Source organism: Hyalella azteca, unplaced genomic scaffold, assembly GCF_000764305.2.
Source record: "Hyalella azteca isolate HAZT.00-mixed unplaced genomic scaffold, Hazt_2.0.2 contig16872, whole genome shotgun sequence".
In the NCBI taxonomy this organism is placed as follows: domain Eukaryota; kingdom Metazoa; phylum Arthropoda; class Malacostraca; order Amphipoda; family Hyalellidae; genus Hyalella; species Hyalella azteca.
In genome coordinates, this window is record NW_025946679.1 from 243,818 (window position 1) to 260,431 (window position 16,614).

The 16,614-nt window shown below is 35.2% G+C and overlaps 1 protein-coding gene across 1 annotated transcript; it reads right to left on the reverse strand.

The window, feature by feature from the left end:
* Positions 1–6,298: 6,298 nt before the first annotated feature.
* On the reverse strand, positions 6,299–15,873 carry LOC108678802 (sideroflexin-2-like). The gene is given in 10 exon segments (XM_047885076.1): positions 6,299–8,290; positions 8,861–8,883; positions 9,027–9,158; positions 9,251–9,277; positions 9,693–9,818; positions 10,425–10,585; positions 10,705–10,745; positions 11,068–11,104; positions 11,319–11,443; positions 15,731–15,873. Coding segments are annotated over 10 exon segments (930 nt in total). The 3' UTR covers positions 6,299–8,175.
* Between the last annotated feature and the right edge of the window lie 741 nt (positions 15,874–16,614).

Genomic DNA, 16,614 nt, shown 5'->3' on the forward strand with positions numbered 1-16,614 from the left:
GTGTGCAATGCTACTAGTAAGTAAGGTGCAGGTAAGGTAAGTGCGCAAGGTAAGGTGTTTTAGGTATGGTAAGTGTGCAAGGTAAGGTGTTTTAGGTAAGGTAAGTGTACAAGGTAAGGTGTTTTAGGTAGGTGCAATGCACTACAAGTAGCAATGCTCACCTACTTTTTGGTAAGTGTGCAATGATTGTTCTACGCTATATTTTCTTCTAATAAGATATTTGCAATGTTGTGTGGTCCATTAGAGATGTTCTTAATGTGTAGATATTACATTTATTGTCCTTTATTTTTTTCGAGTTGATATTTTTCATGAAAAATTTTAGTAACTATTAACCGTATTGCAGCTACTATAAATGCTGGAAAAATGGCTCTATAAATTTAAGAAATTTTTTCTCATCTTATTCATTGTAACTATGACGGTCTGGGCAAGTATATCTCCTTAAGTACTGATTTTCTGAGAAATTTTCATCTATGGCAGGGAAACATTTTTTCTTTTTCAAAATAAAAAAAGACAAACCCAAACGCTTCTGATGCAGTAAAATGGCTGAAAGGTCTCTTCCATATAGTAATTATATCCGAATAACATGCTGCTTCGTCTCTGTTTCATTTTAAGGCAGTCTCAACTATATTTGCAGGCTGCTTTGTCTCTGTTTCATTTTAAGGCAGTCTCAACTATATTTGCAGGCTGCTTTGTCTCTGTTTCATTTTAAGGTAGTCTCAACTATATTTGCAGGCGTGATTCGAGACTGCAGCGGCTCCTACTTAGCTGTTCTGGGCACCTGCGCTGTGATGAAAATGTGTTCCGCAATTTCACTCGTCATCCTTTTCATCAGAATGGAAACCCGACAAAATTGAGTCGAAAATATGATGAGTAATAAACGTGTTTAATAACTAAATAACAATAGTAATCAGGTCTCGATAACTACATGAATCGGCATCAGGCCATGGGCCTATTTTTTCAGTGCCGACGCGCTTAGTGCGTTTGAGCGCGAAACCGCGAAACGCTCCAAGAGGGTTGCGTTACAAAAATTATGTTCTTGTCTGTGGATTTAAGAGAATGGTTGAACTCGACTTTCATGTAAAAATTTAATGTTTTCGTGGACAAGGTAAAAATTATGGCCAGAGTGATAATTTATTTGCTTCATAGTTTTTTATAATCTTTATTTTATGTATTTTAATTTCTATGTATTTTAATTTGTATGCTCGATCTCTCTTTGTATAACAGCCTTTGTATAAACTTCAAATAAATAAATACGCCCTTAATTTTCAAATAGATTTTAAATTCATCCCTTTCACTCACACACTAAATTCGCAATACAATTCTCCCACACTGGATTTCTCATTATGTTAAGAGATATCTTTTTTGGTAGTTAAATAGTTTTAAATATGTAAACTGCCACATCCTTTCCAAGTGATGAATCTTACAATTAAGGCAATTGCACCAAGTGGCCCACGAGTTCAAATTAAACTTCAAATTTTTGTATACTGATATGTAGAAATTTGAACTGTCAACTCGGATTAATCCAGGTTATTCAATTAATTTCCATTCGAAAAAACTAACATTTGCGGTTTTTAGTGCATTTCCTCATTTATGGAAAAAAATGCACTATTGTGCTCGCCATGTCCGTCTGTCTGTCTGTCCGTCCGTCTGTCCGTCTGTCCGTCCGTCCGTGACCTCAAGTTTTCGTCGACGAGAAAATGCGCTCTCTGGCACTCACTGCAGTGAGTACTGAGTTATATTTTTGTCATATTTTCTAGCATATCGCCAGCCAGCGTCATTGGAAGTTTCGAAAATACGGCTGGTCAATAAGCTGGTAGGTTGAGAACTCGGTTTTGTGCTCGTGATTTTCAAGCGAAAAAGTCCGTAAAGATTAAAGTTGTACAGGCTTGAAGAATATCGGGTCCTGTTGTCGTTATTGACAACTGAAATATCGTTATTGAATTGTCGTTATTGACAACTGAAATATCGTTATTGAATTGTCGTTATTGACAACTGAAATATCGTTATTGAATTGTCGTTATTGACAACTGAAATATCGTTATTGAATTGTAGTTATTGACAACTGAAATATCGTTATTGAATTGTCGTTATTGACAAGAGAAATATCGTTATTGAATTGTCGTTATTGACAACTGAAATATCGTTATTGAATTGTCGTTATTGACAACTGAAATATCGTTATTGAATTGTCGTTATTGACAACTGAAATATCGTTATTGAATTGTCGTTATTGACAACTGAAATATCGTTATTGAATTGTCGTTATTGACAACTGAAATATCGTTATTGAATTGTCGTTATTGACAACTGAAATATCGTTATTGAATCGCCGTTATTGACAACTGAAATATCGTTATTTAATTCGTGAACGTGCCCCGCTATCTGAATCATCCTGTTCATTACCTCTATCTAAGACAGAAGAGGCGATTGGAATGCCGTTTTAAACACATTATAGCAAGTAGCACTTTGAATGATTTATACTACGACCTTATAACCTTATGATGAATTTAGGACTTCTTATAGTCCACGGTCACGCTGATGCGCCGCCTTCGTCTTCCTCCGTCTCCGAGTCGTCGCTATATAGGCAAGTCACCCCGCCCTCTGGTCCCGGATGTAACGTTGGACGTGTTCAGTCTATTTGCCCTTCTTTGGGCCAGCTGATGCAAGATGCTGTTTGTTTGCATCAAGCATGGGGAAATCAGAGAAGTTGGCCAGAAATAAATCTTAGCTGTGGAAATTGTGCCTTTGAGAGATTTTGAAAATTCAGAATTTTTGTTATATTATGAATTATCATAAAAACTTGCATTCAGGAACAATTTCTACCAGAGTGCACATTTATTTTTATTTAATCCTCCACCACTTTCTAGAGCTTTTGTAAACTTCCACTTTCAGTTGAAAAAAAATTGAAAAATCATAAAATTCATGTCCAGGACGAATCAGTTTTACGTGGTTTACAACATTCATAATTTTTGATTGAAAAATGAAAACTAGAACCTAGAAACTCGCTTTGTGCTGAAAGAACCCACCAGCATTGTCATCAAGCATAATTGACATAGCATAATTGACATAGCATAATTGACATAGCATAATTGACATAATTGACATTGTCATCAAGCAGTCCCCTGACATAATCGACCGAAGATGGCTAGCCTCATCGTCTCTACGGATTGGACGCCTGCTATCTCTTTCTGAAAGATTTTCTGATTCAAATTTTACTGTAGTATCCTATTTACGTATATTATGTACTTATTTCCATCAAAATTACAATATTTAATGCTCTCTGTAACTTGAAAATGAATGTTTATTACATTCGAAACGTCGTTAATAAACAATAACTACTTCCTGATATATGCCTTTCGATCTACCAACGTCATCTGAAGTCTGAAGAATTGCCCGACTCTTTGATAATTTAAATCAACGAATTCTCTGGTCGTTAATCGCACGCGTATAAATAAACAAATTCTGCCATCTCAAACTAATATTTATATCTATATAGTTGTATTGCAAAGAAGCCACTTTGATTGAAGCAGCTGTCCAAGGTTTACGTAACCATTACCATGATAAATGATTGCTAATTACCACCCACGTACAACTAATGTTTATTTTCAATATGGCCCTGCACAAGCATTGTGCATACATAATCAGCAATTGGATAAACAATCTCAGAGCACGACACATGCGACGTTCATTACTCGACAATCATCAACGGTATTTTGGCGTCTATGCGTCTGAAATAGTGACCAGGGGCCATACTTTCAAAACTCGCTAAGTGAACGTAAGTACTTACGCTCTCTTTTCTTGTCTATGATTAAGTGAACGTAAGTACTTACGCTCTATTTTCTTGTCTATGATTAAGTGAACGTAAGTACTTACGCTCTATTTTCTTGTCTCTGATTAAGTGAACGTAAGTACTTACGCTCTATATTTTCATGTCTATGATTGGTGGATTTTGCTTGAAAGGCCGTCAATGATTGGCTGATGAACTTACGATCTCTTGACTTTTTTTGAAATGAAATGAAATCCGCACTGAAATATTATTACGGAATTCGTTATCAAGGTTGTATTTTTTGTGAGGGGTATCGTGAAAGTTTGAGTTATGATTTGGTAACAGTTTCGTCGGTCATGAATTATAATTAAAAATTAAATTCCGTATGTGAAATAGGGAATTGCGTTTCTTTCAATAACGGAATTGCATATAAAAAATTAATTTCTATTAATATTTGTAAAGTATGGCCAAGTTTCATCAGCTTTATGAAGCCACACGTAAATATTGTTAAAGAAATTTCCAAGACAAATTTCGTAGCTTTTTACAACACTTCTCTTTAACTTCACTTCTTGTTTGTCTGTCTGCTACAAATCTTGTAATCGAAATTTAACACACTTCTACTTATCCAATTGATCTGAAATTTTGCACACTTGCGTAAAGTTGGAGGCAATGCATGAATCAATTGACAGAATAAATAATTTTGAAAAAAATTTTATATATTAAAAAATTGAAAAATTAATTTTTGTAATATTCGATGATAAAATAAGAAATTCATTGTACATCTGTAACATTGGAAACACTGGATTCTTTAGAAGTGTTGTCTTTAAAAAGTAATTTTTAAACGTATATTATTTAGCTCCGAGGCCTTTATGAATGATACGATCTGTATAGCAGAGGTCGTGTATAGTTCTTATTGCGATGACAAGGAATGATTTACTTGTATGCCTTCCTTAGTTTATTTTAGGTGAAATGCAATGAAATTGTAATGCACAACTTTATTTCATTCGGATGATTACCACATATAAATAAAGCAACATAAAGTTGTAGGCATATGAATGATATGATTTACATAAAGATTTAACTTTTTACTTGTTTATCTACCTTAGCTTATTTTAGGTGAAATGCAATGAAATTGTAATGCACAACTTTATTTCATTCGGATGATTACCACATATAAATAAAGCAACATAAAGTTGTAGGCATATGATTTACATAAAGACTTAACTTTACATAAGATTTATTGATAAAGACGATACACAAAGCTCTAACACAAAACAAAAATGCCATAACTGTTGATAAACTTCGAAACTCTTTAACTTGCTACAAAATAAAGTAATGATTCGAAATAAAATTTGAGATGGGAATCAGTTTCAATTCTTTCAAGGTCAAGGCTTCTGAAATTGTCTAGGCCAATGCACACGGCCTTATCTTAAATGATTTAAATCTCGGATAAAACTAAAAAAACAGCGTTGTAACACATCCATGCGACAACATTTCTTCTCGCTTCGAGTCACCGACATGTGGAACAGCCTCCCTGATAGCATTGTTGACGCTCCGAGTATGAACGCCTTCAAGAACAGACTAGACGAAGCTATGCAGGAGCATATGTTCAGTCTTAAAATGCCTAGCAAATTACGGAGCATGCAATAAGTCCAGCAGCTATCTCAATCAATCGTCAGCTATGGAAAGATCGGGTTCCAAAGGCCGGATCCCTTGTGAATCAAGTCACGAAAAGTTCAAGAATCGGCAACAGGCCATGGGCCTATTTCTTCAACGCCGACACTTCTATTCTATTCTATTCTAAATCTCTCGTGTGATTATCTCAACAAATACAAAAAAAAAAGACCTAATAAGAACGCACTAAAAACACAGGCCCCAGACCAGCACAATTTTGTTTGTACAACAATCAGGAAAGCTTAAGAAGGAGCTTGTTGGGAATGCTCACGTAGGAAAGATACGTGGTTTAACTTAAGTTAAATTATATGAACAAATATTTAAATTATTTTCAATGGCGACTGAAGGGTTCATTAGTCGATTTTGGGAAAGATGATAGACTATAAATTCATGGAAAATTTACACCCAGAGAAATTAGTGAGAGTTTGTACTAACAGCAATGCAGCTTTTGCCCTTAAATGGTCATCCTGAGCCATTGCATCTCAGCAAAAGGGCCTCTATCAGGGGTTGCCTGCCGAAGACCACCACTGCCCTGGATGTAATGGACCATCATGATTCCTGCCTTCCGGAACGTAGCCTTCAACACTTCAAGCCGTCCGTATCTAGGCCGTGGGTCGAACCAGCCCTCGGTCGAACGGCCACTTGTCGAAGGACGATAAATTTTGGAACAGAACTATGCTATCTGAAACCTAACCTCAGATGCGGTGAACGTAAAATTACGTAATTTAACGATGCCCGGAAGTCATATTCGATCCGCGGCCTGGTGGTGCACGGCAGGTGGTGGTCAAGGCCGGTGGAGGACAAAGCCGAGTGGTGCACGGCTGATTGGTGGATGTCTGAGAGATCCAAGGCGTTGGATTCAAGGCTTATTGGTGCACAAAATTGGTGGTACACGGCTGCGCTCCCCTCTATCAGTGCTACTTCCGCTAGCTGCTCGCGCTAGGGGTAAGAGAGTGTGTCACTATTTGAACAATATGTTCCAGTCATCTTTCTTAGTGCACGTAGCAGCAGACTACACCACTTCGTATTTATGATTCAAGGAACGTAGATCTACTATAGCAACTAGCATTGAAAATAACCCTGACAACGCTATGATTACGGCTCTGCAAAACAGGATAATTTTACACATACTAAAGCAGCGCCCGGTGCGAGAATCATTCACTTTATTAACTTACGTGACAAGAGATACGCAATATTACGCTCTTAAAATTGTCGTAACATAGATTGCAAAATTCCGTTATACATCACACGTGCTGATGACGAACTAATGTAGTAATATATAGGCTAGAGCAGCACAGTCATATCCCTTTCATTGTTTATCTTGCCCTGAAGGATTCAACGATGATGGTTTTCTTTATTGCTGATCTTGAATTTATGGATTCAACGATGGATTCAATATATGTTGGATTCAATATGGATTCAATATATAATCAGTCATATTGCTGTTGCAGTCATAACAATGCATAACATATTGCATAAGTTGATAACAATGCACAACGAATCTAAATTATATTATGCAATTTAACACCATCCAAACAATAACCGTAGCAATACATGATACCAACATCACGTTATCTATCTAAATTAAAATACAACCAAAAATTGGACACAATAAAATAATTATTTGTCATTTAAAAATAAAAAAACTGCATAGTACAGCAGTTGCAATCGCGCTTTGTGGCGACAGAATCGCGGAACTACAGTGTCATTGAAAAACACTGATCAAATTCAGTGTTTTTCAAAAATACATTGAAAATAGGCCATAAAATTTTACTTATTCACTACTAATAATTTATAACTGAGACGAATTTCATCAAAGACCTACAAAAAAGTTTGAATCTAATATAAAAAATTAACAATTGTCGTGACAGTATACAAAACGTGCAACTATATTTGTGCAACGGATAGAATATTTCTGCATGGATGGAACAAATACCCATAGGCTTACGCCAGATGCTCCTTTTCCTCTTTTTCTTTGTCAAAGAAAAATAATCGCGCTAAAACTTAAGTTTTAACGCGCATAATCTGCTAAATGAGGACCAGTAATACGGAATGACGTCTCAATTTCGTAACAACAAAAATATAAAAATATTACACGATATAATCTAATCACTAATTCACTAATTATAGCTGCGCTATAATTAGTTCACATGTATAATGTGAACTCACTTGATCTAAATTATTACGAATTTAATGCTTTGCTTAAGGGAGAAAATAAGAAAATAAAAAGAAATTCCAATGATTCTGCTGCGTTCATCAATAATTCTGGTATCAATGTTGAAAATTCGTTGGCATGGACTTATATTTAAATTTATGACCCATATTACCAACAAAGGTGAAGTAAATCCTGAAATAGAGAATATCTTGGCCATTTAAATATGTAAAAATATCATAAATATCATAATATGGCCATATTTTAGCCTGAAAGGAAGTTTTTTTTCTGTGAATTTCAGAAAAATAAAGCTGTATTTCTGAGTACAACTTGGCGATTAGTTATTTCAATTAATTTATTGACCTTCAAGGAAGTAAAGGGTCTGAGATATGCAGTCAGACCCCGAGGTCTTAAGCTCACTCGCTTATGATTTACAGACCCTTGTTGAAGTAGAAGGTCTGAGATAGGCAGTCAGACCCCGAGGTCTTAAGCTCACTCGCTTATGATTTACAGACCCTTGTTGAAGTAGAGGGTCTGAGGTAGGCGTTCAGACCCCGAGGTCTTAAGCTCACTGGCTTATGATTTACAGACCCTTGTTGAAGTAGAGGGTCTGAGGAAGACGTTCAGACCCAAGGTAGTCCCTCAATACCTTAAACGCGCCAGGCTCAAGCTTCTCGAGGCTCGTAACTTCAATGGAACTGTCGAGGAAATGCAATAATTATAATGAATTATAATTACATATTATTAATTATAAGTAAGAAGTGCATCATCAATTTTATTAATCTTGCACATAGGAGCAAAATTATTCTTAAAAATTTTCAATCATTAAGAATTATTGTAATGAGTGAACAGATTTGAATCAAGACAATGAATATTGTTCACATGAGAACGATTTATCTTATTGAAGAACCGATGCAAAAAAATTATAAGAATAACACAACGAGCATTTTTAAACGTGACATCGTTTTAGCGTTGAAAAAAACGTTGATTAAACATTATTTCAACGTCATTTGCCTTAAGCAACAAGTTGAAGACCATAGTGGCAGAGCAGAGAGTTTTTGAGACTCTACCTCAAGTTCATTTTTGAGTCCTATAAGTAGACCAGTAAAATATCATGGATACCAGCATTATCATACTTAAGAAATTGGTTTAAATCTTAAGAAAATTAGGAAATTAAAAATTAACTGGTTCTAAAAAATTTCTGGTTTATCACTATAGGCGTCACACAGCAGCGTCTGAAGGGGCTGGTTTACCTGTTATCTTAGTACCTGTTTGGGACGTAGCAGTCCCAGGCCACGATGGTATCTTGGTACTTGTTTGGGACGTAGCAGTCCCAGGCCACGATGGATCGCCGCCTCTGATTATCGTTCATCCGCCCTCATTTGGGCCACCTGATGCACGATGCTGTTGCTTGCTTCTCGCCGCTGGTAGTGTTGCAGGGGAGGTCGAACTGGGATTGTGCCCAGGAACACCGTAACTGTACCACCGCAGCGTCTCCACACGTTGCATTAACAGCGGTAGCAACAGCATCCCTGGCGCGGCCATCACGATACGCGACACCATCACCTCACTGGTGCCCTTAGCAGCACCTGGGCACGGTAATGCGTGTAAACTTTACGTTAAGGACCTCATGCCATCACCACACGCAACACCATCACCTCACTAATGCCCTTAGCAGCGCCCACCTGGGCACGAGGCATGGTAGGACGACGTAACTCACGAGAAAGCGGTGTTATTTACACGCGTCAGAGCAGGATAAGCTGGTCACGTGAAAATAACAATCAATTAGCTAGTGCCTGAAATAAGAGGACGATGGCGTGCGATAAGAGGACAGTGGCATGCGATATGAGGTTGAAGGCGTGCTTTAAGAGGTCAATGGTGCGCGATAAGAGGTCGATGAAGCGCGATAAGAGCGATAAGAGGTTGAAGGCGTGCGATAAGAGGTCGATGGCGTGCGATAAGAAGTCGAATGGCATGCGATAAGAGGTCGCTGGCATAATAAGTATCAGCAATCCCATTTAATTAAGTTTAAATACATGCAAATGGATAAAAATATAAATAATGAGTAGAAATATAACTGAAATTTTAGTAAATATTCACCTTGGAGTATCCAACGTGGTTGCCATTTTCATCCACCAAGGCAACACCAGAAATGAGTTCATTCTGTCGCATCAACGGTATGTTGACCATGTTGGCTGCCGCCATTGCTATGAACGGCACAAATCGCTGAAATTAATGAGACCTGTTAATATTACAGAACTTTTTGCATCATAGAAATTATATGAATACCATGCAGGCAACTGTGTATCTGATGACTCAAATTAACAATAAATCTATACAACTTTATGATAATTTGATTGTTTTAATTTTCAATTACCTTGGAATAAAATAGCCCCATCTGTATTTTGAAAAGCCTAAAATACAAGACAAATCAACCAAATGACTACTTCTCCAACTGTCTTTCATTTCGTTATTACGGTATAGGTTTTAATATCTGCTATACATGAATTCTATTCATACTTGTTGATTGTACTTGCATGCTAGGGGTTTTGAAGTGACATGGTAATGCAGCAAAACTACAAATGTTTTTTTTTAGAAATATAGTGTATTTTGTGACATGTCTTAGTGAGAGTATTTCATTAATACATAAAAAATCTAGCAACTGCAGTCTCATGTCTAATTGATAATATTTAGGAGAAGACTCCTAAGTGATTTGAAGGCAAGCAAATTTTGAAAAAAAATCCCTAAAAAACTGATGAAAACTTCCCCCTAAAAGGTAACATAATGTTCTAAGCAAATGATCTTTGTTAAAATTGAAGACCTATGTCCTACCTGAAGTAAAAAAATTTTTTTGAATGAACCAAAAAATTTTTTCAAGCCAAGTGCTGTTGTTAGTGCTGCAGTTGTTGCACTAGTGTAGGCAAGACCAAGCTGAGTGGTACTGATGTCTGAGGCAGCATTGCGGTTTGTATAATTCACAAGCGCATTGAAATAAATAATTAATAATTCTAAAATAATATAATGAATAATTAATATATATTAATAATTAATATAATTAATATATTTAATAATAATATAATTAAATAATATAATGAATAAATAATGAAATAATTCTGGTTTACCCACTGCCAGAATACTACTGCTGGTGTTGACCTGGAATTAAAATGTAAGTTATCCTGTGTTTTTTATGACCTTTGATAGAGAAAGTGACAATAAAATTTTCTATCAGAGCTTCTCCTTTTCCTCCAAGTATGAAGACATTTTCAATTTCAATTTTATAGGCATCTTCCATGTTCTAAGTTTGTCATTGCCCACAAGAGCATTATTATCAGATCCTGATGAAAAAATCATACATATTCATATTAAAATTAATGCGAGCTTTTAGAAGCTTTCTGCATCATCATACAAGAAAAGTGGTTTAACAAGAAAAGCAAGTTTAAAACATGTACTTGGAACAGGTTAGATTGTTAGTCACCTGTAGAAGGCAAGCATTGCCCCAGTAAGCAGCATACACTGTTAGAAAAAACGGTGAAAAAACGGTCCCACTGGCGTTCTAGTGGCCGGTCGCCCCGTGAAAATAAACTGTTTCACCGTTTTATCAGATGTTTTACGGATTTCTAGTGTTAAATTAGAGTAAAAACGGCAAAACGGTCTTTTTTTCACGTGCCGACCGGCCACTGAAATGCCGGTATAATACCGTTAACGGTAATTTTTCTAACAGTGTACCTTCAGGTACCTAGAAGCTCATGCGCCCAACCAGATACTGAAGTTCGCCTGAGTCAGGGTGAAATGACGATTTGTATAGCTTGCTGGCATAGCGAAGTTTAGCAGACTCAATGTTTTTGGAAGGACTGAAACAGATGAGAAATATTTCATGATTAATTAGCACTTGAATGTAGTAAGTTCATCAGAATTTAGCAATTGGAAATGAAAACAATGATATAACCATTATCAATTGCTGAGAGTGAAGTAATATACCCAGAATGAATCAATTAAAATAGAATATTTTTACTACAATTATTTGAAGAGTAACTCTCAAAAACAATTTTTCACCTCTAGGCTTTGCAATATCTCACCATAAATTACACGAAAGTTGCCATTTAGCAAATACTGTTCTTGCCAATGTAAACTATTTATTAGTGGGAATAACAATTATTTCAGTATTATAGTATAGTTCAGTCACCATATGATAACTATGAAGTATTACTGATCTTGCTGGAGAAATGTGCATAATTTTTTATAAAATAAAATATATTGTTTTTGGTGCAGGCTTGTTTTGGAAAATCAGGCAGAAGCAACCACCAGAAAGAGGCACAAAAAAAATCTTTGCTTATGGTCAACTTTACCCATTTTAAATGGCCTGTGCACAATTTATTTCATAAAAAAATGAGAGAAAAAATCAGCTCATTTTTGCTTCAGCTTTCTGAACATCACCCATAAAACAATAGATTTTAACTGTGATTTCCAAAAATTCTGTCCAAAAAGTTAGCATTAGTATGGCATGCTGGCAGTTACTAGATAAAATTACTGACCACACAACTCAGTAATAGTAAGTAGGTTCTTTATTGGCAAACTGAAGAGTAATCAGTCATTATATGTTTTTCAGTCATTTTTTATTTTTTTAAATCAATGCAATATTATCAAATTGGAAAATAGGATCTTACTATTTGGATCTTGCAGTTACAAAGTCAGATAGAGGAAAAAATTGTCATTTCATAGATAAATCAGTTTATTTCATCAAGTTTTCAATATAATCTTAACCATAAAAGTTTTAATTTTCCTATAAAAATATGCATACTTACAAGCTATATAATTTTCAGTCATACAAATTATATGACTTTGGAGTTTTGAAATTTTAAATTTGCCAAAATTATATGATTTTGAAGCATCATGATTCAAGTCAAAAGTATTAGTTTTCCTATTATGCAATTTTGCAAATAGCCAAATTCTAAAAAAATTATTTTCATCTAATTAGAAATTTGTCAGCAAAAGGTTTTGGTAATTTTAATCTAACTGTAAAATAATTACATAATGCCTATTATTATGGAAAGGTATAATGAATAAGGCATGACCATGACAATAATATAATGGTGTAGGTATTATTTTTATTTTAATATCAGCAGCAAAATTAATAAAACTAATATATAATATTGATTGGCTGCTTAAAACATTCTGTTAGTGTGTCACACTCACAGTGTCACTAATACCAGAATAAAAAAACTAGATTATAGATAAATAAATACTTTTTTAGATCTTTTTAGCGCATTTTCTCATTTATGGAAATAAAGGCGCTATTGTGCTAGTCATGTCCGTCCATCAGGATGGAATTCTAATATTGACTGTTCATATATTATTCCCGATACACCTACACCAGTTTTTCGATACAACATTATTCAGGCAAAAAAATGAACTTCTTATAGGCTTAAAACACGTATGGGTATGCTAAGTTTCTATAAGGTAGGCTAACTCACTTGGAAATGTTGCGTGCCAGCAAGGCTGCAGGCGCAGCTTTCACTCAACAATTAAAATTATACAAAGTATTAGTTTGTTAAAGATTTGTCTCTTAATATGACTGCAAAGAAGTAAACTAATCAGTTAAATTTGAAGCGCTGACGCAATACGACTCACCACGTGTCGGATGTTGCCACACAAAATGATGGAATATAGGGATTTGGTAGGTTTCCATTCTAAAGGCTTTTTAATAAATATGGCAACATTTTGTGACGTTTCATCGTTGCTGACGCGTAGTGAAGTGTTTTGAGAGTCATGTGAAGGCAACAGAACTTACGTAACGCATACGGTTTTTTTTTATAGTTTTTCATTTTTCGATGCGTCCTTAAAGTGTCGGAATATACCGCGTTTACCCTACTTACAAGCAAGATAACTTTTAGTCAAGCAAATTATATGATTTTGCAGCTTTGAAATTATAAATTGACAAAAATTCTATACTTTTGAAGTTGAAGCCTCATGATTCAAGTAAAAAGTATTAGTTTTCATATCTTGCACACATAGCCAAGATCTGGAAAAAATTATTTTCATCCAATTTTTCTTTTACAAATTTGTCAGGAAAAAGTTTTGGGAATTTTAATCTAATTATATAATAATTGCATAATGCATATTTTTATGGAAAGGTATAATGAATAAGGCACGGCCATGACAATAATATAACAATGTATTTTTTTTTAATAACATAAGAAAATTATTAAAACTAATATATTAGGTATATTGATTGATAGCTTAAAACATACTGATAGTGATAGTCTGTCTCAGTCATGGTGTCAGTAATCACTAAGTATGTCACCAATAGTGGAATAAAAAACTGGATGAATAAATGCTTTTTCAGATATTTTTAAAATACTCTTGTATTTAGAAGATAAAAAGTAGCACAATAACATAATTATCATATATATATATATGGCATATTTAATAAGGAAAAAAATTATTACTTACCGATTTTTTAGAAGCAAATTTCTTGCTTCTAATAGTTTTGAAGTTGGCACAAAACAGAGCCTCCAGTCGGTGATGGAAGCAAAATGCCTGAATCTTCCCCAAAAATTCCTTGCTTCATATAATGGAGGTAATGATAATTTAACAGATTCTTCGACAGCCATTTCAATTTTGCCACTCGCTTTTTACTCACGCTTGGCCTTGGCGTTAGCCGCGTTACGGGCGACCCAATGAGCTCTGTTTCTTTCGTGTTTACAAGATTAAACCAGGACCGTTTGTTATTGTTGGCATCCGCAGAGCCGTTATTTTCAAAGAGTTTGTCCGTTGTAAAAGAAAAACGGCGAATGAAGAAAAATTGCATTTCCTCACTCTTATCTTCGTTTTTTTTCTAAAAATGAACAACCACTGTTTACTGATGTTTGAAAACGGCTGAATAAAACTTCCTAAAATGGCTTGTAGATCTCTCATAAATAACTTCAGCTAATAAATGATAATATTCAACTGAATATACTATAGAATTATATACAAATATCTACACAAATATTTACCGAATAAAAATTTTATTGGCTAGAAAAAATAGCGGAATAACCTTTTTTTTCGCTAGTTCCAGGCGACTAATTTTTGAAGCAGTTAACCCCATCGATTGCACAGCTATCCTTATGGACAAATTTTCATAGCAGGTGCAAGCTTTGCTCGGAAATTTGAAGTTCAGGTAAATAATTGGCAGCAGTTAGTTCATTCACGATGTTCAATTATAAAATTGGCGAAATTTATCAAATAAATTAACTTACAACAGGACTCTAGTAGTAGACAGCGCAAATTAGCCAGCCCAGCAACCAATGAATTTAAGAGGCTTCATGAAGAACATGAAGAAACTATACATAGCCTATACCTTCATGACATTGGCAATGTTACTAAGACAAACCTAAACGTTTGCAGTGACTCAATGAGAGCCTCGGAGATAGTGCCTGAACAGATACATGGGTAAAATTAACAGTCTTCTGATTGGTCCTAATTTTGGCTTAGATAAATGCTTCCTAGCAACAGGATTGTCAAGGTTGACCTGCGCATGGCGCCAGCAAACAGGCTTCGCGGTTGCAACCGACCGTTGGTGTTTAGCGTCACTTTCTCTGTAGAATATTACAGTCTACAGAGTTATTAGTAATATTAAAAATAAAAAGTTGACTATCAAACAGAAAAATCGATTTAATGGATCTTTATGAATTTTAGTTCTTTAAACTGTGTTAATAACGTGTTCACAAATTAATCAACCAAAGTAGTAGCAACAGTGATGCTGAGTCCTTACTTCCAGTTTTCATAGAACATTTTCACAAAACAAAAGTTTTTTAGTTTCAAAATAGCCATATATTTATAACCTTCAAATTGATGTAGGCATTTTTCAAGAATTCCGACTGATAGCGGCATTGATACAAATGCACAACTGGATGTTGTACAAGTATAGTTTTGAGTGACCGAAGCCGTTTCTGGCTTAAAGTAATCTATTGCGATGACACTCAAGTCCAAAATCCTTATCCCTGCTCCTTGAATAGCTTTTCTTCTGACGGAAGAATTAGCAGTTTCAGGAGAGGACTCGAGATGATATGCGATCTGCTTTGGGCAATATAATTAAGATTCTTATTCCCAATGAAGCAGTTGATACGTGTGATAATGCCGTCTGTTTTATTACATACATCACGCAGTCACCACGTCTCAGTAGTGTGGGATGCATCACAGACATCATCAAGCACGTGCCCATGGTGTGATCATCGTACGATCTCATGTCCGAGGGAACTGATGGGTGGGCATCGCCCGATACTGCTTCTGCATTCGGCATCTCGCGCAGCTGCAGTCTAAGTGCATCTGGGTATTCTCAGGATATTAATTTCTAAAAAAAACTCTCACTTTTGGGATATTTGTACTGCAGCATCTTGCTTCTATTTGAAATAAAGACATTAACGAGTTATTTTTTTAGTTTGGGGCCGACAAAATTACTCCAAATTCAACATTGTTGACAGCCATAATTAAAAAGACGCAGTTTTCACTCTTTTGCTTCATTCTGTCGGTGTCAAATATGCAAGGCTATTTAACAAAAAATTGTTTAAAAACGAAAAGTCTTCAGTTCATTGGCTTAGAATGTACGCCAAATGACATGCCATGACAGAGTTTAAAATTTTTCTGCAAAGAACCTGTCATGACATAAACATTTAAAAGGGAATACGTCATAAAGAATTTTTAGTATTATCTAAACTAAATTTTGCAACTAAATTTTAGTATTATCTAAACTAAACTGCTAAACTAGAATAACTAAAGTCAAGGTTTCAGTTAGTGATTGACCAAACACGGCTAAAGTTTACTCCTAGCCTACTAATAATTCAAAAACAATTTTACTCATCAAGTGTGATTCGAATTAATGTAAAATGAAGACGCGAGTGTCTCAGAAAAATGTTTTTTAAGCTATTTAGACGAAAAATGTACAGCTCAAAAATGTGTTAATCCCTGGAATTCACATGTTTTTAAAATTGCCAATCGCTTGGTGTGTTCCCGGCTGATAGCATTTTGGCTTCGCTGAAACGAT